Source organism: Bos mutus, chromosome 7, assembly GCF_027580195.1.
Source record: "Bos mutus isolate GX-2022 chromosome 7, NWIPB_WYAK_1.1, whole genome shotgun sequence".
In the NCBI taxonomy this organism is placed as follows: Eukaryota; Metazoa; Chordata; class Mammalia; order Artiodactyla; family Bovidae; genus Bos; species Bos mutus.
Window position 1 is genome coordinate 99,550,812 of NC_091623.1, and position 22,955 is coordinate 99,573,766.

The following is a 22,955-nucleotide window of genomic DNA, read 5'->3' on the forward strand; positions in this document are numbered from 1 at the left end:
AATATGTATATGACGTTTGATCATGCCTTTTTCAGATTTAAAATACAGAGAAGTTGTTTAAATAGCAGTAGGTTATCATTTAGGGGAAGTCTATACAACTGATGACCAACTGAGCTGCAGTCCAGACCCAGCAAGTGTTAAAATGCGCATGATCTCATCAGAAAAAAGCTGTCAGTTATCTGGAAGTGCCTGAGATTCCAACAGAAGTCAGTACTGATACTTGCTCAGGAGCCATTGTTTCGTCCTCTGGACAGTTTTCTGAATTGTTTTAGTTGGTGATACTTGCTATTTAGAAATCACTGTTTTAAGTCAGCTTTTTCAGCATCCTGACCTTTAACACTTAAATTTTTAACCTATCTTCACATCACTTTATGCCACATTTACTATTTCCTACATATCAAAAGTCTACCTCTGCTTTTACTTTTATAATATTTAAATTGAATTTTAAAAAAGGAAACTTCCTTTCCATCATAGAATATGAAGAGTATAAATAAAACTGTATTTAAGTGAATAGATATTGTTACCTACTATATAGGACTATACTCTGTTAAAAACAGGACTTAATATTCACCTCTAAAAGGTATTGAAGAAATACCAGATTCTTGCCTTGACTTAATCAGGTTCAGGAAAGTACCAAAAAGGATATAAGATTATTATAATTTGTTCTTACTGTGACTTTAGTGTACACATTAGATGTGCCCACACTTTTATAAAATGCTCTTTTAAAGGAAGCATCTCTGATATTTTTTTGTGGAGGAGGCAGTGTTTTTGCATTTGACACTTCAGTACGATAAACTTCTTTCAGAGCGTTACATTAGGAAGAACCTTTTTTGATGGCTTTCATTTTATTCCTTTATGTGTCTCTCATTCGTAGGTTACATGAAGTTCGGATCCAGCCTTCCCTAACCAAAGATGGCGTCTTTTCCGCCCTAAAGATGGCAGAGTTGGAATTCCCCCAGTTTGAAACCCTTCATCTGGGATATGTAGATGAGTTTTTGCTGCAGAGTAAGAATTAGCTCATTTACTGCCCTAAAATTATTGTTGGAAAGTTACCTGACAAAGTAAACCCTAAATTTGGATGTGCCATTATTTTCCTAGACATAAAAATACTTCAAATCTCAGGTGCTCTCACTTCTTGAAAAATTTGAACTTGAAGAGCCAGTGATTTTTTTGTTTTCTACATTGCCTCTGATTTTAGCATATTACAGAAAATGAAGTGATTGTCTACCCCAAAAAAGATCCTTACCTACATTTGATCTTGTCTCCACTTTGCTCCCCAAGTTTCTCTCCCATTCTGCCTCATTGTTTTCACAGGATGTCATCCTTGCTTCTGTTTGCTGAATTTGACCTACCACACTTCTTGAAGCTTTTGCTGGTCCTCTCAGATGAGGTCCCAGCCCCTACCCCTGCTCTTCATTTCTGTAATAAGCCTGCTGGGGGTTCTGGATTTTCTGATAGTGTTAGCATATTTTGGTCAGTATTCATTTAATAATAACTGCTGTTGGAAGGCTTGTTCACACCATTTTCTGGAATGTATTTAAAATTGGGAATTCAATCCTTTGGGTTTGAATGCATGTCAGTTCACTATTCAAACTTTTTCCCACATGACAGTAGTCAGACATGCAAGAACATTTACACCATCAGCATGTTTTTATTTTTGCAAGAATTAGTTTCTTACTCATGTAATTTATAATAAGTCTTTCTTAAACTCTGGGTGTCATACCAGGTGGTGTTTTTTTTTTTTCTTTGGATCTAATTTGCATTGTAAAAGAATGTAAGAAAGCTTTGTTGTTTATGTTGTTCAGTCGCTCAGTCATGGCCAACTCTTTGCAACCCCATGGCGTGCAGCATGCCAGGCTCCTCTGTCCTCCACTGTCTCCTGGAGTTTGGCCAAATTCATGTCCTGGAGTTTTGCTGAAATTCATTGATGCTGTCTAACCATCTGATCCTCTGCTGCCCCCTTCTTTTGCCTCAGTTTTTCCCAGCATCAGGGTCTTTTCCAGTGAGTCGACACTTTGCATCAGGTGGCCAAAATTATTAGAGCTTTAGCATCAGTCCTTTCAGTTACTATTCAGAGTTGATTTTCTTTGGGATTGACTGGTTTGACCTCTTTGTAGTCCAAGGGACTCTCAAGAGTCTACTCCTGCACCACAGTTCAAAAGCATCAGTTCTTCAGTGCTTAGCCTTCTTCATGGTCCACCTCTCATGTCTGTACATGACCACTGGGAAAACCATAGTTTTGACTATATGGACCTTTGTTGGCAAAGTGATGTCTCTGCTTTTGAATACACTCTCTAGGTTTGTCATTGCTTTTCTTCCACGGAGCAAAGATATTTTAATTTTGGGGCTGCAGTCAACATCCACAGTGATTTTGGAGCCCAAGAAAATAAAATCTGTCACTGCTTCCACTTTTTCCCTTTCTATTTGCCATGAAATGATGAGACTAGATGCCATGATCTTAGTTTTTTTAACGTTTGAGTTTGAAGTCAGCTTTTTCACTCTCTTTAACCCTCATTAAGAGGCTCTTTAGTTCCTCTTCACCTTTTTACCATTAGAGTGGTATCATCTGCATATCTGAGGTTATTTCTCCCAGCAACCTTGATTTCTTAAGACAGTCCAGATCAAACAATATGACTGTTGTTTTTCCTTTTTCAGTGAAATTGCTAACATTCTCTGTTTCTACAGTATCTATATAGTAACTTAAAATTATTAGCTTTAGCTTAATTTTATTAAGCTAATAATTTTAAGTTTACTGTATAGTAACTGAAAATATGTTATATATATTACTATATAATAACTTAAAATTTTAAGTTAATAGTAATAGTTAAAATTATTATTGGTAATTTGGTGCTTTTTCTGCAGTCTTGTTTTTTGTTCTTCCTAAGAGCTAAAAACTTAATGGATTTGTATATTCATGATGACTATATTTTAGGTCCACTGAGAATTGTCTTTATAACCAACTATTTCTCAATAGTGTTTGTTTCCCCTCAACACACATTTTCATTTGAAAACACTTTACCTTTTGACTACCATTATCTTATGTTTGCAACATAGCTTATTTCATAGTCTTCTTTATACTTAATAATCTATTAGTTGTCTTTTTATAAGTCATTCTTCATATTTGCTACAGTTCACCCATTTCTCTTATATATGTACTTTCCTCCGTTACTCCAAAGATAAGTCTGGGATTCTCTGTATGGGAATAGGTGCCAATTGCCTCTGACAAACATGGAGAGATTACAGGTCACTGCTTATACTCTGTCACTAATCTCTTGCCTCTTAGCCATTTAGATTTTGAAATATCTTTCCAGGAGGTTGGGGTGGCTCCTGGTAAAACTCGCATCAGTTCTTTGTTCCAGAGATTCTGGCAAAATATAGAAATATCACCTTTGTCCCCATACACTTATGGTAAAAGTGGCAGTGCCAGGTTGGGGAAATGGATGTGCTGAAAAGTAGATGCTGTGTACTAGGAATGTAAGAAAAGTGATCCAAGGATGAACACTCAGAGGGGTTCTTTGTTTACGTGGATTCATGATTTCAGAGCTTTGTGGGAAAGTGCTAGGGGTGTAAAACTCATTCAGATTCAGGAGAAGTATAGAGTAGTCTTTAGTGTTGGGACTTTGGAAAGAAGGAGTGAGATGGAATTTTATTAATCATGGGACCTGGGGAAAATCATTTCTTGGCTTCAAATCACCCAATAAAAAAGTAGAAAACGGTCTTATATCCATTTGACAAGTGAGAAAACATGGACTTTTATAATCTCTTACACTTAGAAAGCATTCAGTAGGGCTTCCCTGGTGGCTCAGTGGTAAAGAGCCAACGCAGGGGATGTCAATCCCTGGTCCGGGAAGATCCCACATGCCTCTAAGCAACTAAGTCTGTGTGCCACAACTACTGAGCCAGCATTCTGGAGCCCTCGAGCCACAAGTGCCAGAGTCCAAGTGCCCTGGAGCCTGTGCTCTACGGGAAGCTACCGCGATGAGAAGCCCGTGCACCACAACAGAGAGGAGCCCCCACTCAGAGTAGCTCAAAACACTATAACAGAGTAGCTCACCACAGTTAGAGAAAGCCTGTGTGCAGCAAGAAGACCCAGTGCAGCCATAAGTAAAATAAATCTCAAACGAAAAAAAAAAAATTCAGTAAATGGTAGCTTTTATTCTAGCTGACCTCTGGGCTGAAGGAAAAAGAAACAATCTAAGTCCTAGGTGATGTAATCAGGGTTCTGAAGAAGTGTGACAATCAGGAGACCCTAAAAATAGGAACAGATATCAAAGGAATGAATGTAAGACATGGATTTATCATGCTAGGCTGCAGCAGTAATGCTGGAAACACCCACTCAGGTTCAAGATGATCATAAGCGAGAAGGCAAATTATACTTCACAGAGCAAAAACAAAGTTTTTACCAGGAGATTAAAGAGTATTTCTCAGCAAAATTATGAAGAATTAGTTAAGGTAAAATGTCCAAGAATGCCAGTAAATACAAAAAACAGGGACCCTAGGAGCGAGACCATGAATTGTATGGAAAGAAATTTAAAGAGGTGGGAGTAAATCCCAGTAATGGGCAGGACAGCTTCACCAGAGCAACAGTGTTTTCTTTGTAGTTTGTGTCAGTTTTGATCGCTGGGATTGTGAGAGACATTTATTGGGTTCCTATATCCCAGTATTATGCTGGACATTGAAAATGTAACTGTAAACTAGGCAGAGTCTAGTTTTTCTTCAAATTGCTCATAGTAAAGTGGACCATCCTATAGAGTAAAGGTCAGGCAGGTAGCAGGAATAATAATAGGAAGCAGGAGACACAGTGTGATATCCAGTGGCATAATCTAGACTGGCTGATCACTAAACCCAGCCCCTACTTTCTGACAAGACAGTAGACCCTAAAGCCCAGACAGAGAGAACAGGAGTGTCTGAGTTAAAAGTCCACTCTCTAAGGTATAAATATTTACTAACCAATACCATAGTTCTAAAAATGGATCCAGATTCTCAAAGTTCACTCTTCTCTACACATGGCCACACCTGACTTGAAAAACAGTATCCTTATACAGCAAAAGAGTTACATTTTAAATAAATAATTAATTAATTTGGCTGTATCGGGTCTAAATTGTTGTTCATCGTGTCATGCGAGATCTTTTAGTGCATCACACAGACTTTGCAGTTGTGGTGTGTGGGTTTAGTTGCTCCATGGCATGTAGGATCTTATTTCCCCAAGCAGGGATCAAACCCACATCCCTTGCATTGCAGGGTAGATTCTTTACCACTGGGCCACCAGGCAAGTCCCAGAGAGTTATATTTTTAAGATTTTATTTTTCTTTTTAAAAGCTAATAAAACTTTACCATAAATGTAAACCAGTACAATGTATCCGTCAGTTTTGCTTTAAGACTTCACATTCTTTTTTCCTTTTCTAGACAACTGAAAATAATCTGCTAGCTGTCTCTTAACTTTTAACATAAATTTTTATTTTGCAAAATAAAGGCTACCATTTGTACAGAATACCTAACCCAAGATTGTATCTGAACCTGACAATGGACAGATGAAGCAGGACGGTCATAAGAGAGTAATCATCAGATCAGATCAGATCAGATCAGTTGCTCAGTCATGTCCGACTCTTTGCGACCCCATGAATTGCAGCACGCCAGGCCTCCCTGTCCATCACCAACTCCTGGAGTTCACTCAGACTCACGTCCATCGAGTCAGTGATGCCATCCAGCCATCTCATCCTCTGTTGTCCCCTTCTCCTCTTGCCCCCAATCCCTCCCAGCATCAGAGTCTTTTCCAGTCAGTCAACTCTTCGCATGAGGTGGCCAAAGTACTAGAGTTTCAGCTTTAGCATCATTCCTCCCAAAGAAATCCCAGGGCTGATCTCCTTCAGAATGGACTGGTTGGATCTCCTTGCAGTCCAAGGGACTCTCAAGAGTCTTCTCCAACACCACAGTTCAAAAGCATCAATTCTTTGGCGCTTAGCCTTCTTCACAGTCCAACTCTCACATCCATACATGAACACAGGAAAAACCATAGCCTTGACTAGACGAACCTTTGTTGGCAAAGTAGTGTCTCTGCTTTTGAATATGCTATCTAGGTTGGTCATAACTTTCCTTCAAAGGAGTAAGCGTCTTTTAATTTTATGGCTACAGTCACCATCTGCAGTGATTTTGGAACCCAAAAAGATAAAGTCTGACACTGTTTCCACTGTTTCCTCATCTATTTGCCATGAAGTGATGGGACCAGATGCCATGATCTTCGTTTTCTGAATGTTGAGCTTTAAGCCAACCTTTTCACTCTCCACTTTCACTTTCATCAAGAGGCTTTTTAGTTCCTCTTCACTTTCTGCCATAAGGGTGGTGTCATCTGCATATCTGAGGATATTGATATTTCTCCCGGCAATCTTGATTCCAGCTTGTGTTTCTTCCAGTCCAGCGTTTCTCATGATGTACTCTGCATATAAGTTAAATAAACAGGGTGACAATATACAGCCTTGACGTACTCCTTTTCCTATTTGGAACCAGTCTGTTGTTCCATGTCCAGTTCTAACTGTTGCTTCCTGACCTGCATACAAATTTCTCAAGAGGCAGATCAGGAGGTCTGGTATTCCTATCTCTTTCAGAATTTTTCACAGTTTATTGTGATCCACACAGTCAAAGGCTTTGGCATAGTCAATAAAGCAGAAATAGATGTTTTTCTAGAACTCTCTTGCTTTTTCCATGATTCAGCAGATGTTGGCAATTTGATCTCTGGTTCCTCTACCTTTTCTAAAACCAGCTTGAACATCAGGAAGTTCACGGTTCACGTATTGCTGAAGCCTGGCTTGGAGAATTTTGAGCATTACTTTACTAGCGTGTGAGATGAGTGCAATAGTGCGGTAGTTTGAGCATTCTTTGGCATTGCCTTTCTTTGGGATTGGAATGAAAACTGACCTTTTTCAGTCCTGTGGCCACTGCTGAGTTTTCCAAATTTGCTGGCATATTGAGTGCAGCACTTTCACAGCATCATCTTTCAGGATTTGAAATAGCTCAACTGGAATTCCATCACCTCCACTAGCTTTGTTCGTAGTGATGCTTTCTAAGGCCCATTTGACTTCACATTCCAGGATGTCTAGCTCTAGGTCAGTGATCACACCATCGTGATTATCTGGGTTGTGAAGCTCTTTTTTGTACAGTTCTTCTGTGTATTCTTGCCACCTCTTAATACCTTCTGCTTCTGTTAGGTCCATACCATTTCTGTCCTTTATCAAGCCCATCTTTGCATGAAATGTTCCCTTGGTATCTCTGATTTTCTTGAAGAGATCTCTAGTCTTTCCCATTCTGTTGTGTTCCTCTATTTCTTTGCATTGATCACTGAGGAAGGCTTTCTTATCTCTTCTTGCTATTCTTTGGAACTCTGCATTCAGATGTTTATATCTTTCCTTTTCTCCTTTGCTTTTCACTTCTCTTCTTTTCACAGCTATTTGTAAGGCCTTCCCAAACAGCCATTTTGCTTTTTTGCATTTCTTTTCCATGGCGATGGTCTTGATCTCTATCTCCTGTACAATGTCACGAACCTCATTCCATAGTTCATCAGGCACTCTATCTATCAGATCTAGGCCCTTAAATCTATTTCTCACTTCCACTGTATAATCATAAGGGATTTGATTTAGGTCATACCTGAATGGTCTAGTGGTTTTCCCTACTTTCTTCAATACTGGATGTTAAATAGTTGACAGCTTAAGTTGTCAAGATTCCATGACACTAAAGAATCTTTTGTTTTTTAAATCTTTTTCTAGGCAGAATGGCTAATGCAGATCTGGTGAAATATGGTTTGGCTGATGTGGTGGAAAATCCTGGTATTATCACTGATATAGGGATGAAGGCAGTCAATGAAGTTTTCTCCTGTATCAAATATCTGGCAATTTATAATTGCCCCCATCTACATAACCCATACAATTGGATCTCAGGTACTATATCTTAAGTACAGGTATATTTTATTGATGTCAAAATAATACATATCTTTGTTTTCTGTATGGCATTAATTAACATTCCTCATGTAAAATGTAGATTTTTATATAGATTGTTCATAGAAGCTCTGGGAGCCTTTGATAACTGAGTTAGAAATACTTTCAGTGCCTCTTTGAACTCCTGAGATTCTCTGCCTAGAAATTTGCACTTGTCGAGATTATAGATTCAGTCGTACTAATTGTTATGTGTTTTTCTTTGGGCCGGGCATGTAAAATTAAGCTTAGGAATTGTTGCCTGGGATATTATGGTTGTTTTCTCTGTGTTACCTTAAAATGGCATATCATCTGAACAGACAAAGTAGGTATGTATGTATTTTAAAAACTTCAATTAAATGACATATTAAACACGTAGTGAAATTTTCTATTACCTTAAAATTTTAGGCTACTTCACATGATATCTCCCTGCCTGATACCTTGGGTACAGAAGTGTGACTTTTGCACTTGGTATTTTCCCTTATGAGAGGAGTTTTATTCCGCGCGCCCCGCCCCCGCCCCAACCCCAAGAGAGTAATGCTATTTATTTTTTTTAAGGCACTTCTTAGATACCTAAATTCACAAGCCTTTAATAAAGTCAGAGCTAGAGACTTTTCATTTTGACATCCTCGTACCAAACAGGCCCTCTCACTGACAGCTGCAAACCAACACTGACAGCTGTCTGAGCCACCACACAGGGATACTACAGCTCCACACAAAACCTATCTCCAGGCCTATTGCAGGGCTCCTGAGCCTCTGCTAAGATCAGTTGTTAGAATGGCCATGTCTCACCCATGGGAAGAGAAGTTCTACCCCTTGCCCAGCTGCACCAGGAAGCTATTGGAAAGTACAAGCTTTAGGTTGTAGCTGGCATAGATCACTTTTAAAAAATAACATTTATTGGGTTTTTGGTTTGTTTGTTTTCTTAAATACAGAAGAGTATAAAGAAGAAAATAAAAAATGGCCTATAATCCCATCACTCAGAACTCCTGTTAACACTTAAAAACTAAAAGTAATACATGCACTTGATAAACAGTATCAAACAGTACAGAAAGGTACAAAATGAAAGGCCTCCTCTTCTCAAAGGTAACCACCATCAATGGTTTCTTGTATATTTTTCTGGACAGGTTATTTTGTGCATTTGCAGCCTATACATGTATAGCATTTAAAAATGATTTATGTATACTGAAGGACCTTACTATGTATATACATTGTCCTGTAACTTGTATTTTGCATTGAGAATATTTTGGAGAGCTCTCCATATTAGCAGGCTTATTCGGTTCTTCATTCTTTTAGTAGCTGCATAATGTTTTATTAAAGGAATACACCAACATTTCTTTTAACTAGTGTCCTGTTGTTAAATAGGCATGTAGGTTTTAAGTGAATCACATTTAAACAAAGACAGACTTACTTTCAAGTTAACGATTTCCAGTCCATCTGGTTCTCATGAAATTGGGTAAGGAGACATCATAGTTCAGAGTCATTAAGTATTAGAGATCATGAAATAAGATAAAATTTACACAAAGAAAATGGGTTTGAAAGTCTTTGTGACCTATAGCAAAATTCATGAGTAATGGAGAAAGTGTTAGTTAATATTTTCTCTGGCCATGTCATTTCTTCAACAGACCACTCAAGGTGGACTCGATTGGTTGATATCAACTTAGTGCGTTGCCATGCTTTGAAGCTGGACTCCTTCGGCCAGTTTATTGAATTGTTGCCCAGCCTGGAGTTTATTTCACTGGACCAAATGTTTCGTGAACCACCCAAAGTAAGTCACATTTGAGAGAGTTTTGTACTCAAGAAAACAACCTAAGTAACTTTTTTCCCTAATGATATGCCTTTACAAATGATATAATATGACTTTTTACTGCCAGCCTCAGTGAAGGAAGGCATAAAGGTTATAATAATGGATGGCCATATGTTCTTGTGAGTGAATACTAAGGGGTTTCCAGATAAATAAAAAAGTAAGTGGAAAGCTGTCTCCATCAGGTTTATAAAGTTAAGGTAAGAGCAAAGGTGGAAATTTGAGCTAAAGCAAAAATTATTACTTAGAGTAGTTAGTTGAAAGATTAGATCTCTAATTAGCAACCCAAAATATAAGTAAGGATTAGGAACTTATTTTGGATGTTTTGCTGCTACTTTTTCTACTCACTTGCGTATCTGGGGAAATCTGAAGTTGCCCAGTTGTACAAAATGTTATTTTAAAACTTCTTAATGTATACAGAAACTTAACTTATTGTAATAAAAACTTAATGTTTCAATGAATTAAGTTCTCTCTTGTCAATTCTTAATGGTTATACCCTCACTGTTAAAGCAGTGCCATATAGTAGGGAAAGCTCAGCGGTGCTGCATAGTAGGGAAAGCTCAGGGTTTGAGGACAAATTATTTGGTTTCAAGTCTCAGGTGTAACACATACTGGCCATGCACTGTTGGGCAGATCCCTTCCCATTGTACATGTCATCATCTGTAAATAAAGACTAATAACTTTGTCTTGCTTGAGGTGTTATGGGCCTTAAATGAGGTTCTTTATGAATAGATGAAAGTATTTCTTAAAGTGCTATATAAGTATTCTATGTAAAGATGAAATGAAGGAATATTAAAACTGCAGTGTTTAATTCTAACCCAAATTAATAAACATGTGGTTTTGTCTTGCTTCAGGGCTGTGCTCGGGTTGGTCTGAGTGCAGGCACGGGAATTGGGGTTTCCTCGGCCCTTGTTAGCAATCAGAACTCCAACAATGACAATGATAATAATGCCCAGAATAATGCCAACATCCACGACAACAATCACCATCACCCAGATGACTCAGATGAAGAGAATGACTTCCGGCAAGACTTGCAGCCAGGAGAGCAGCAGTTTGCAGCCGACGGTAACCCAGATCTTTTGTGAGCTCCAGATAGAGATGATTTTTACTTTGGGTCATGTTTCTCTGACTTTCCTGTTTCCCTCTCCTCCATTTCAGTTTGTCACTTTATACATTGAGGAACCTTGCTAACAAAGCAGCTGATGGGTGGATGGAGTTTGCCTGTCTACTTGCTTGTTTTAAAGTTGTCTTTGCGACGTCTCTTGTCCATAGAATCTATTGGAGGTACTTACAGAAAGGGAAGGACTCAGATGCCATGAGAATTAGGGTGCAGTGAGCCTTAGAAGCCTGGCTTAATGGAGATTTAGCTGTCAGGATTTGGGTGAAGAAGCATCTTTCGGTATCTTGCTAAACAGTAGATATTCTCTCTCACCATTGAACTTGAGTGTGGAGATCATTTTTGGATGTACCAAGAATTGGAAAAATGAATATCAGATATGTGTAGAGATTGTGTTGGATACCCTTCACACACCTCTCGCCATTAAGTCTTCAAAGCCACCGAGAAAATTAAGCACATAAGCTAATAAGGACCTATGGGATTTCACTTATGTAACTATCCATCCAGTTCTTTGATACTGACTGAGCTCCTGCTCTCTGCCACCCCAGCTATTATTAGGCTTCATCTGCCCATATTGATGAGTGAGAATGGAGTGAAATTGTTTCCTTACAGATGTTCCAGTTTCTCAGTTGACACTTAAGAACTGGAAAAGGAATCTCTTCTAGCCACTTTTTTGGTTGTTGCCCCTTCACTTATTCTCTTGGGCAGAGTAATTAATGAAAATAGGGTGCCCTGGTGTATTCATTACTTTCATAATGAAAGTATTCTGTGTATAATTTCCTTTAAGATCACTCTGTATATGCAGGGCCTGACCTAAGAATCATTTGTAGGCATTGTCTTCACTTCCCTGCCCTACATGTTCTCTCTATAGAGAACTCTCCATTTTGGCTCTTGGCAAAGTCACCAGTGGCTCTTTTATAAAGGTTAGTGATATTTTCTCCACTTGTATCTTCTCTGACATCTCATCTTAGCTGCATTTGTCACTGTTGTCCACTTCTATCTTCCTGAGGTATTTGCTTCTCTTGGCCTTTCTGAAACCATTTTCCTGATTTTTCCTCCTATCTCACTGGACACACCTCCTCAGGTTCCTTCACTTGTACCATCTCCTGTCCTCCACTCTTGTCCTTGCTCTCCCTTTTTCTTTCTATAAGCTTATCCAGTCTCATGGCTTCAGTGCCAACTATATACAGTTGAATTCTAAACCTTTATTTTCAGCTTTGATATTTCTGTTTTTTTAAAGTAATTGCAGTTATATCCAACTTCATACTTCTGATTTCCACAGGAGTACTTTTAGGCATTTCAAACTTCTGGCTAAATCTCTCCTCCTAAAACACAAAAACAAAAGTGCAGAGCCAGCAAGTGCTAGGGGTTAAGGGGTGGAGTGTGGAGTCTGCTGTTTCTTTGCCTTCTTGTCCTTGTGTGCCATCACAAAGATCTGGACTTCAGAGAACACTGACCATCTGTAGGAAACTGGTGCAGCACTTGAAGTGCAGCACTCCACAAATCCTCCGAACGCAGTTGTGTTTGGAGTTGATGTGCTAGACAGAGTATAGACTCCACTAGAAAGTTACATGGCCATTGGCTTCTCGGTATAGAATGGGGGGTGCCCTTCATTGTTAAGTCATATATTGATGCAGCACGAACCAAAACATATGCAAGAATACTGTATTCGATTTAAGAGAGAACAATGAAACTTACATCCACTAACATTTGAAATTAAGGTTCAGTAGATGTGAGATATAATTACAAAACAAATAACTTGAGGTACCGAATTTGTCAGATGTGTTATCTTCAAATGCTGAGAAGTAAAGGAGGTTAGTGACAAAATGCCAAGATTGAGGAACTAAACAGCCTCAACAAGAGGAAACCTAAGAATACCAAAGATGGTGGCAGCATTTTAGAGAAGTGAATATTGGCATGAAACATTAGGCTCCATGGGTCTTTCCAACTTCATGCTATATTTTTGTGTATTTTTATTATTACATACATGTCAGGTTAATTCTTTTAAATAAAAAATAAGGACATGGGGAATTCCCTGGCGCTCTAGTGGTTAGGACTCGGCACTTTCACTGCCATGGCCCAGGTTCCATCCCTTGATGGCACCCACAAGCCACAAGGCACAGCCAAAAAAAAAAGATCTGGAGAAAGGGCATGTGACTGTTGATCAAAATTCAAAGTACAAAGAATTCAAGTAAAAGAAACAACAGGAAAAAAAAAAAAAAAAAAAGAATGGTATAGGGATTAAAAATAAAAGGGATCATGAAGAATGAATGTTAGCTGAAATGACTAATATTAATGCTTGTACTCCTTAAGTACCAACATAACAATATTTTAAACAGTTTGAAATTGATATTCACATGTCTACTTTACTTACTGTAGAATTTTAGAACTTTTCATAAATGTACTTTTGGATTAGTGCTAGAATGAAGTAGATTTCACTCTGTTGCCCTGTTTAACTTAATCAGCTTGCATGAAGTAATTGCCTGTCAAAGAAGGGCATTGTAAAATTTTAAAGACCATTTAATTTATATAAGTTAAGTGTCTTTGCTAATAAACCACTGAAATAAAATTTGGTGTTTTTTTAGTGAACATTATCATGAAAGTAATAGATGACTCTAACAAAAATATGTTTTCATTGTTATACAGAGTACTATTTAATTTACCAAGATTCAATAATTTGGTTACGGATATTATCTTAGATTTGCACTTCCAAAACTGTTAAGATTTAGAATGCTTTATTGTGAACTACTTATGTTAACTGAAAATCTCAGTTCATTACCTTCATTTTGCAGCACTGTAAAACAGGAGGAGATAGCCATATTTTTTAACAATTCTCATTGTCTAACAATATTACCATCTGTCAAAATCATGCTTCTGTAATTGCTAAAGCATTTTGCCAAGTTATTTAGATATGATTACTTTTGAAGTAATTATAACTGTAAAGCATAGTTTTATTTATATATCATTAACTGTTTTTCTATCTGGATTTAAAATAAATCCCATGTACTTACTGCTTTCAAAAGTGGGGTGCCACTCCATTCCCTCACCACCACCCCTGCAAATTAACCACTAAGTGAAACTGCTCTGCAGCATTTATTTTAGACAGTGGTTCTCAAATTTATATATAAAAGAGACCAGTTAGTGTATATGTAAAATCGCTCAGCTCCATCAAGGTTTATGATTATATTAGGTAACAGGATTTTTTTTATAACTGAAACAACATTTCACCTGAACAGAATGTTTGTTAAGCATTGATATTTGATTAAAAGATAGCTTACATAGTTTCTGTAAGTTAAAATTGTTCTGAAAAATATGTACTTCCTAATGATAAAATACTTTGAAACAAAAAAATCAAAACCAAGAATCACTTAGAACTTCCCTAGCCCCAAAGTACCATCATCTCATTTAATTACCAAAGACATCTATTGAGATATTATCCTTTCTTTTTTTTTTTTAATTATTTAATTGGAAGCTAATTACATTACAGTATTGTAGTGGTTTTTGCCATACATTGATTGACATGACTCAGTCACGGGTGTACATGTGTCCCCCATACTGAAACCTTCTCCCACCTCCCTCCCTCCCCATCCCATCCCTCAGGGTTGTCCCAGTGCACCGGCATTGAGTGCCCTGTTTCATGCATCGAACTTGGACTGGTGATCTGTTTCACATATGGTAATAGACATGTTTCAGTACTATTCTCTCAAATCATCCTGCCCTCACCCTCTCCCACAGAGTCCAAAAGACTGTTCAGTACATTTGTATCTCTTTTGCTGTCTCGCATATAGGGTTATTGTTATCATCTTTCTAAATTCCATATATATGTGTTAGTATACTGTATTGGTGTTTTTCTTTCTGGCTTACTTCACTCTGTATAATAGGCTCCAGTTTCATCCACCTCATTAGAACTGATTCAAATGTATTCTTTTTAATGGCTGAGTAATACTCCATTGTGTATATGTACCACAGCATTCTTATCCATTCTCTGCCAGTGGACATCTAGATTGCTTCCATGTCCTAGCTATTATAAACAGTGCTGCGATGAACATTGGGGTACATGTGTCTCTTTAAGTTCTGGTTTCCTCAGTGTGTATGCCCAGCAATGGGATTGTTGGGTTGTATGGCAGTTCTGTTGCCAGTTTTTTAAGGAATCTCCATACTGTTCTCCATAGTGGCTGTACTAGTTTGCATTCCCAGCAACAGTATAAGAGAGTTCCCTTTTCTCCACACCTTCTCCGGCATTTATTGTTTGTAGACTTTGATGGCAACGATTCACACTGGTGTGAGATGATACCTCTTGTGGTTTTGATTTGCATTTTTCTGATAATGAGTGATGTTGAGCATCTTTTCATGTGTTGGCTAGCCATCTGTATGTCTTCTTTGGAGAAATGTCTGTTTGGTTCTTTGGCCCATTTTTTGTTTGGGTTGTTTATTTTTCTGGTATTGAGCTGCATGAGCTGCTTGTATATTTTTTGAGATTAAATCTTGGTTAGTTGCTTGGTTTACTGTTATTTTCTCCCATTCTGAAGGCTGTCTTTTCACCTTGCTTATAGTTTCCTTTGTTGTGCAGAAGCTTTTAATTTCAATTAGGTCCCATTTATTTTTGCTTTTATTTCCAATATTCTGGGAAGTGGGTCATAGAGGATCCTGCTGTGATTTATGTCAGAGAGTGTTTTGCCTATGTTCTCCTCTGGGAGTTTTATAGTTTCTGGTCTTATATTTAGATCTTTAATCCATTTTGAGTTTATTTTTGTGTATGGTGTTAGAAAGTGTTCTAGTTTCATTCTTTTACAAGTGGTTGACCAGTTTTCCCAACACCACTTGTTAAAGAAATTGTTTTTACTCCACTGTATATTCTTGCCTCCTTTGTCAAAGATAAGGTGTCCATAGGTGCATGGATTTATCTCTGGGCTTTCTATTTTGTTCCATTGATCTATATTTCTGTCTTTGTGCCAGTACCATACTGTCTTGATGACTGTAGCTTTGTAGTACAGTCTGAAGTCAGGCAGATTTATTCCTCCAGTTGCATTGTTCTTTCTCAAGATTGCTTTGGCTATTTGAAGTTTTTTGCATTTCCATACAAATTGTGAAATTACTTTTTCTAGTTCTGTGAAAAATACTGTTGGTAGCTCGATAGGGATTGCATTGAATCTATAGATTGCTTTGGGTTTATACTTATTTTCACTACATTGATTCTTCTGACCCATCAACATGGTATATTTCTTCAACTATTTGTGTCATCTTTGATTTCTTTCATCAGTGTTTTATAGTTTTCTATATATAGGTCTTTTTTGTTTCTTTAGGTAGATTGATTCCTAAGTATTTTATTATTTTCCTTGCAATGGTGAATGGAATTGTTTCCTTAATTTCTGTTTCTATTTTCTCTGTTAGTGTATAGGAATGCAAGGGATTTCTGTGTATTAATTTTACATCCTACAACTTTACTAAATTCATTGATTAGCTCTAGTAATTTTCTGGTGGTGTATTTAGGGTTTTCTATGTAGAGGATAATGTCATCTGCAAACAGTGAGAGTTTTACTTCTTCTTTTCCAATCTGGATTCCTCTTATTTCTTTTTCTTCTCTGATTGCTGTGGCTAACACTTCAAAACCATGTTGAATAATAGTGGTAAGAGTGGGCACCCTTGTCTTGTTCCTGACTTTAGGGGGAATGCTTTCAGTTTTTCTCCATTGAGGATAATGTTTGCTCTGGTTTTATCATATATGGCTTTTATTATGTTGAGGTACTTTCCTTCTGTGCCTGCTTTCTGGAGGGTTTTTATCTGCATCTATTGAAATAATCATACGGTTTTTATCTTTCAATTTGTTGATGTGTATCACATTGATTGATTTGTGAATATTGAAGAATCCTTGCATCCCTGGGATAAAGCCCACTTGGTCATAACGTATGAACTTTTTAATATGTTGTTGGATTCTGTCTGCTAGAAGTTTTTGAGGATTTTTGCATCTATGTTCATCTGTGATATTGGCCTGTAGTTTTCTTTTTTTGTGGCATCTTTGTCTAGTTTTGGTATTAGGGTGATGTTGGCCTCATAGAATGAGTTTGGCAGTTTGCTTTCCTCTGCAGTTTTCTTGAAGAGTTTGAGTAGGATAGGTGTTAGCTCTTATCTAAATTTTTGGTAGACTTCACCTGTGAAGCCATCTGACCCTGGGCTTTTGTTTATTGGAAGATTTTTGATTATAGTTTCGATTTCCATGCTTGTGATTGGTCTGTTAAGATTTTCTGTTTCTTCCTGGTTCAGTTTTGGAAGGTTATACTTTTCTAAGAATTCATCCATTTCTTCCAAGTTGTCCTTTTAATTGTCATGTAGTTGCTGATAGTAATCTCTTATGGTCCTTTGTATTTGTGTTGTCTGTTGTGATTTCTCCATTTTCATTTCTAATTTTGTTGATTTGATTCTTCTCCTTTTTTTCTTGATGAGTTTGGCTAATGGTTTGTCTATTTTATTTATCTTCTCAAAGAACCCGCTTTTAGTTTTGTTGATTTTTGCTATAGCCTCTTTTGTTTCTTTTTCATTTATTTCTGCCCTAATTTTTATTATTTCTTTCCTTCTGCTAACTCTGGGGTTCCTCATTTCTTCTTTTTCTAGTTGCTGTAGGTGTAAAGTTAGGTTATTTATTTGATTTTTCTCTTGTTTCTTAAGGTAAGCTTGTATTGCTATGAACCTTCCCCTTAGTACTGCTTTTACTGAATCCCACAGGTTTTGGGTTGTCATGTTTTCATTTTCATTCGTTTCTATGCATAGTTTGATTTCTTTTCTTATTTCTTCTGTGATTTGTTGATTATTCAGAAGCGTGTTGTTTAGCCTCCATATGTTTGTATTTTTAATAGTTTTTTTCCTGTAGTTGACATCTAATCTTACTGCATTGGGATCAGAAAAGATGCTTGAAATTATTTCAATGTTTTTGAATTTACCAAGGCTAGATTTGTGCCCCAGGATGTGATCTGTCCTGGAGAATGTTCTGTGTGCACTTCAGAAGAAGGTAAAATTCATTGTTTGGGGGTGAAATGTCTTACAGATATCAATTAGGTCTAACTGGTCCACTGTATCATTTAAAGTTTGTGTTTCCTTCCTAATTTTCTGTTTAGTTGATCTATCCATAGGTGTGAGTGGGGTATTAAAGTCTCCCACTATTAACATGTTACTGTTAATTTCCCCTTTCATACTTGTTAGCATTTGCCTTACATGTTGCGGTGCACCTATGTTGGGTGCATATATATTTATAATTGTTATATCTTCTTCTCAGATTGATCCTTTGATCATTATGTAGTGTCCTTCTTTGTCTCTTTTCATGGCCTTTATTTCAAAGTTTATTTTATCTGATACGAGTATTACTACTCCTGCTTTCTTTTGGTCTCCATTTGCATGAAATATCTTTTTCTAGCCCTTCACTTTCAGTCTGTTTGTGTCCCTTGTTTTGAGGTGGGTCTCTTGTAGACAGAATATATAGGGGTCTTGTTTTTGTATCTGTTCAGCCAGTCCTTGTCTTTTGGTTGGGGCATTCAGTCCATTTACATTTAAAGTTATTATTTGTATGATCCCATTGCCATTTACTTTGTTGTTTTGGGTTTGAATTTATAATAAACCTTTTCTGTGTTTCCTGTCTAGAGAAGATCCTTTAGCATTTGTTGAAGAGCTGGTTTGGTGGTGTTGAATTCTCTCAGCTTTTGCTTGTCTGTAAAGCTTTTGGTTTCTCCTTCATATTTGAATCCGATCCTTGCTGAGTATAGTAATCTGGGTTGTAGATTTTTCTCTTTCATGACTTTAAGTATGTCCTGCCATTCCCTTCTGGCCTGAAGAGTTTCTATTGAAAGATCAGCTGTTATCCTTATGGGGATCCTCTTGTGTGTTATTTGTTGCTTTTCCCTTGCTGCTTTTAATATTGGCTTTTTGTGTTTGATCTTCGTTAATTTGATTAATATGTGTCTTGGGGTGTTTCACCTTAGGTTTATCCTGTTTGGGACTCCCTGGGTTTCTTGGGCTTGGGTGGCTATTTCCTTCCCCATTTTAGGGAAGTTTTCAACTATTATCTCCCCAAGTTTTTTCTCATGCCCTTTCTTTTTGTCTTCTTCTCGGACACCTGATTTGAATGTTAGGGTGTTTAACATTGTCCCAGAGGTCTCTGAGGTTGTCCTCATTTCTTTTAAGTCTTTTTTTCTTTTTTCCTCTCTGCTTCATTTATTTCCATCAATCTATCTTCCACCTCACTTATCCTGTCTTCTGCCTCAGTTATTCTACTGTTGGGTCCCTCCAGAGTGCTTTTGATCTCAGTTATTGTATTATTCATTAATGATTGACTCTTTTTTATTTCTTCTAGGTCCTTGTTAAACATTTCTTGTATCTTCTCAATCCTTGTCTCTAGTCTATTTATCTGTAACTCCATTTTGTTTTCAAGATGTTGGATCATCTTTACTATCATTATTCTGAATTCTTTTTCAGGTAGACTCCCTATTTCCTCCTCTTTAGTTTGGTGGGCGTTTATCATGTTCCTTTACCTGTTGAATATTTCTCTGCCTTTTCATTTTGCTTAGATTGCTATGTTTGGGGTGGCCTTTCCGTAGGCTGGAAGTTTACGATTCCTCTTTATTGTGGATCTTGCTCCCTGTGGGTGGGATTGGACTAGTGGCTTGTCAAGCTTTCCTGGTTAAGGGAGCTTGCGTCTGTGTTCTGGTGGGCAGAGCTGGATCTCTTTTCTCTAGAGTGCAGTGAAGTGTCCAGTAGTAAATTTTGAAGTGTCTGGGGATTTGGCTAGGCTTTGGGCAGCCTATATTTTAATGCTCAGGGCTATGTTCCTGTGTTGCTAGAGAATTAGTGTGGCATGTCTTACTCTGGAACTTGTTGGCTCTTGGGTGGAGCTTGGTTTTTAATGTAGGTATGGAGGCTTTTGGATGAGCTCTTGTCTATTAATGTTCCCTGGAATCAGGAGTTCTCTAGTGTTCTCAAGTTTTGGATGTAAGCCTCCTACCTCTGGCTTTCAGTCTTGTTCTTACAGTAGCCTCAAGACTTCTCCATCCATACAGCACAGATGATAAAACATCTAAGTTAATGGTGAAATAATTTTCCACAGTGAGGGACACCCAAGAGGTTCAGAGTTACATGGAGAAGAAAAGAGGGAGGAAGGAGGTAGATGTGACCAGGAGGAGAAGACAGGGAGTCAAAAGGGGAGAGAGCAGTCTAGCCAGTAATCAGTTCCCTAAGTGTTCCAGCCTGGAGCACCCAGAGAGATTCACAGAGTTAAGTAGAGAAGAGAAGGGGGAGGGAGGAAATAGAGGTGACCTGGAGGAGAAAAGGGAGAGTCAAAGTGGAGAGAGCAATCAAGCCAGTAATCACACCCCCAAGTGGAAATGGATACTGAAGATTAGATTCTTAAAAGTACAAAATTGATAACAAATACCAAAAAAGCAAAGATTAAGAATCTAGATAGAGGTTAAACTCTCAAAAATACAATATTTAGAAAAAACAAATCAGTCACAAAAGTTAAAAATATATATATATGAAATTTGCTTTAAAAATAAGGTCCTTTTTTTTTTTTTTTTTTTTGCAAGGTAATAGTAGGTTATAAAAATGAAAATTAAAGGAATAGTAAAGAACTTTAAAAAAATTTTTTTGATGATAAAAATATTTATAGGATTTTCTCTGGAGCTGTTGTGGGCAGTGTGGAGTCAGTTCGGTTTCAGATAGTTCCTTGTTCCACCTTGTACTTCTCAAGGTCTCTATAAGCCCCTTCCAATGCTTTATTGATATTTACTACAGGGTTTTAATCTTTTGCATCTGTCACTTCCAGAGTCACTTCCACCTCTTTATTTATTTTGGCTTCCTGTTTGTAAGTCTCTTGAGTGTCTAATTTCTGTCCTGACACAAGGGGGCAAAGGTGTTCACTTATTTAGGCTCACTTGTTCGGAGGAGGAACACTGCAAACAAGTATCACTGGCATGTGTGGGGAGTGCTCACAGTGTATGGACCACACTGGGTTTGCCCCAGCTCACTGTGGCCTGTGCTTTCCAGGTCTACACTGCTCAGACTCCAGGTTGCTCTGCAGGAATACTATCCAAAGCTGGCCCTAAGTTGTATGCACTTCCTAGGTCTGAGCTGCTCAGGTTCAGGTTCTCGGGTACTCCGCAAAGGCACAGACTCACTTTGGCATGCGTTTTATGCCCTTCCCAGGTCCCAACAGCTCAGGTGACCAGGTGCTTGGTGAGCGCACTGTCCCAGGTGGACTGTGCATCTTAATCACCTCCTTGGTCCCCCCCACTCAGTTTCCCAGGGGTGCTGCGAGAGCACTGTCTCAGATGTGCTTTGTATCTCCTCTGGGGAGCTGATCTCAGGCTGTGACCCTACTGGCAGATGTCAGTCCTCCAGGATCCTAGGAAGACGTGGTTAGCAACTGGGAGCCTGCTCACAGTTTGGTGGAGGATGCATATCTGGGGTCGAGATTGCCCCTTGCCTTCCAGCTCTGGCTGTTGCATACCTGCCTCTCTGCTTCTGGCAAGGGGGCGGGTCTGTATGCAGCCAGCTAGCTCTCCTTTGGTAGTCATTCAATCCTTTGTTCTGTGAGAGGGCCAGGTTAGAGATGTTCATGGGGAAGTTCTTTTTTTTTTCTTGTCTCTCTCTCTCTGGCTATCCCACAGTTTGGGTTGCTGTCTCACATTAGTTCCCTCAGATTGTCCTCAGGGCATTCAGGCCTGGTCCTTACCCTAAGCATGCAGCCCAAGCCTCCCTGTGTAGCCCCCCGCTCACTGGTAGCAGACACAAGCGTCTGGGCTGCTTCTCCACTGGGAGTTGCATTTAGGCGCATATTCTGTGGGTTGTTTTTTTTTATCCTCCTGGTTATATTGCCCTGTGAGATTCCAAAACTGTCCACAGACCCTCCGGTGAGAGGGATTCCTGCTGTTTGGAAACTTCTCCTTCACTACAACTCCCTCCCCAGGACGGGTCTCCATCCCTAACTCTTTGGACTCTCTTTTGTCTTTTATATTTTGTCCTATCTCCTTTCAAAGAGAATGGGCAGCCTCTCTGGGTGCCTGGTGTCCTCCACCAGCGTTCAGAAGTTGTGTTGTGGAAGTTGCTCAGCATTCAAATGATCTTTTGATGATTTTGTTGGGGAGAAAGTGGTCTCCCCATCCGATTCCTCTGCCATCTTGCCTGTCTTTCCCAAGATATTATCCTTTCTTTGCTTTATACCACCACCTATCTGCTCTCTCCAACAAGGAATCTTCAGTAAGTTCTGTTGACTGTCTCTAAAACATCTCCCCAGTCTATCTACATTCTTCTTCCTCATTGTACCAGACCTTTTTTACCTAAATGTTTTAATAGCTTTTATAGCAAAATTAGTTCTTAGAGTAGGCAGGGCAATTTTTAAAAAACAAAAACAGGCAATGTTACTTCCTTTTGTAAAACTTTCTGACAGCTCCCCTCTGCCTTAGAATAAATCTAGTTTCTTGATTTGGGCCATAAAGTGCTACATAATCTGGCTTGTTCTCACCTTGTACTACTCCCCACCTCACACGCTGTGCTTGAATGTGCCAAACTGGCACCAACTGTTGTACTAACTGCTGCCTCTTAATAGAATGTCCTCCCCTCCATCTTTGCATGGCTGGCTGCTTCTTGATATATAGGTCTTAGCTTAAATAGTAATTTCAGAGCTGTCTTTCCTTACCACGTTAGTCGTCTTTTTTTTTCACTTGAGGTATAATTGACACTGTACATATTGCAAAATGATCACAATAAGTTTAGTAAACATCAATCACCATACATAATTAGTTTTTTACTGTGATGAGAAATTTTAAGATCTTCTCTCAGTAATTTTCAAATATGCAATAGGGTATTAATAAATATAGTCTGCATGCTGTGTGTTACATTTCCATGACTTATTGAACCTTTTGATCACCTTACCACTTTCAGTTCAGTTCAGTCACTCAGTCATGTCCGACTCTTTGCGACCCCATGAATCTCAGCATGCCAGGCCTCCCTGTCCATCACCAACTCCCGGAGTTTACTCAGACGCACGTCCATCAAGTCAGTGATGCCATCCAGCCATCTCAGCCTCTGTCGT

The 22,955-nt window shown here is 38.4% G+C and overlaps 1 protein-coding gene across 7 annotated transcripts in view; it reads left to right on the forward strand.

Moving 5' to 3' along the window:
- The window catches only part of FBXO38 (F-box protein 38), a 65,104-nt gene that overhangs the window by 22,895 nt on the left and 19,254 nt on the right, over window positions 1-22,955 (forward strand). For all 7 annotated transcript variants that reach the window (XM_070374574.1, XM_005902574.2, XM_005902575.2 and 4 more), the window contains 4 exons: window positions 875-1,005; window positions 7,758-7,928; window positions 9,587-9,729; window positions 10,620-10,830. In XM_070374574.1, the coding sequence (XP_070230675.1) occupies window positions 875-1,005; window positions 7,758-7,928; window positions 9,587-9,729; window positions 10,620-10,830 (656 nt within the window). The remainder of the gene's footprint in view (window positions 1-874; window positions 1,006-7,757; window positions 7,929-9,586; window positions 9,730-10,619; window positions 10,831-22,955) is intronic.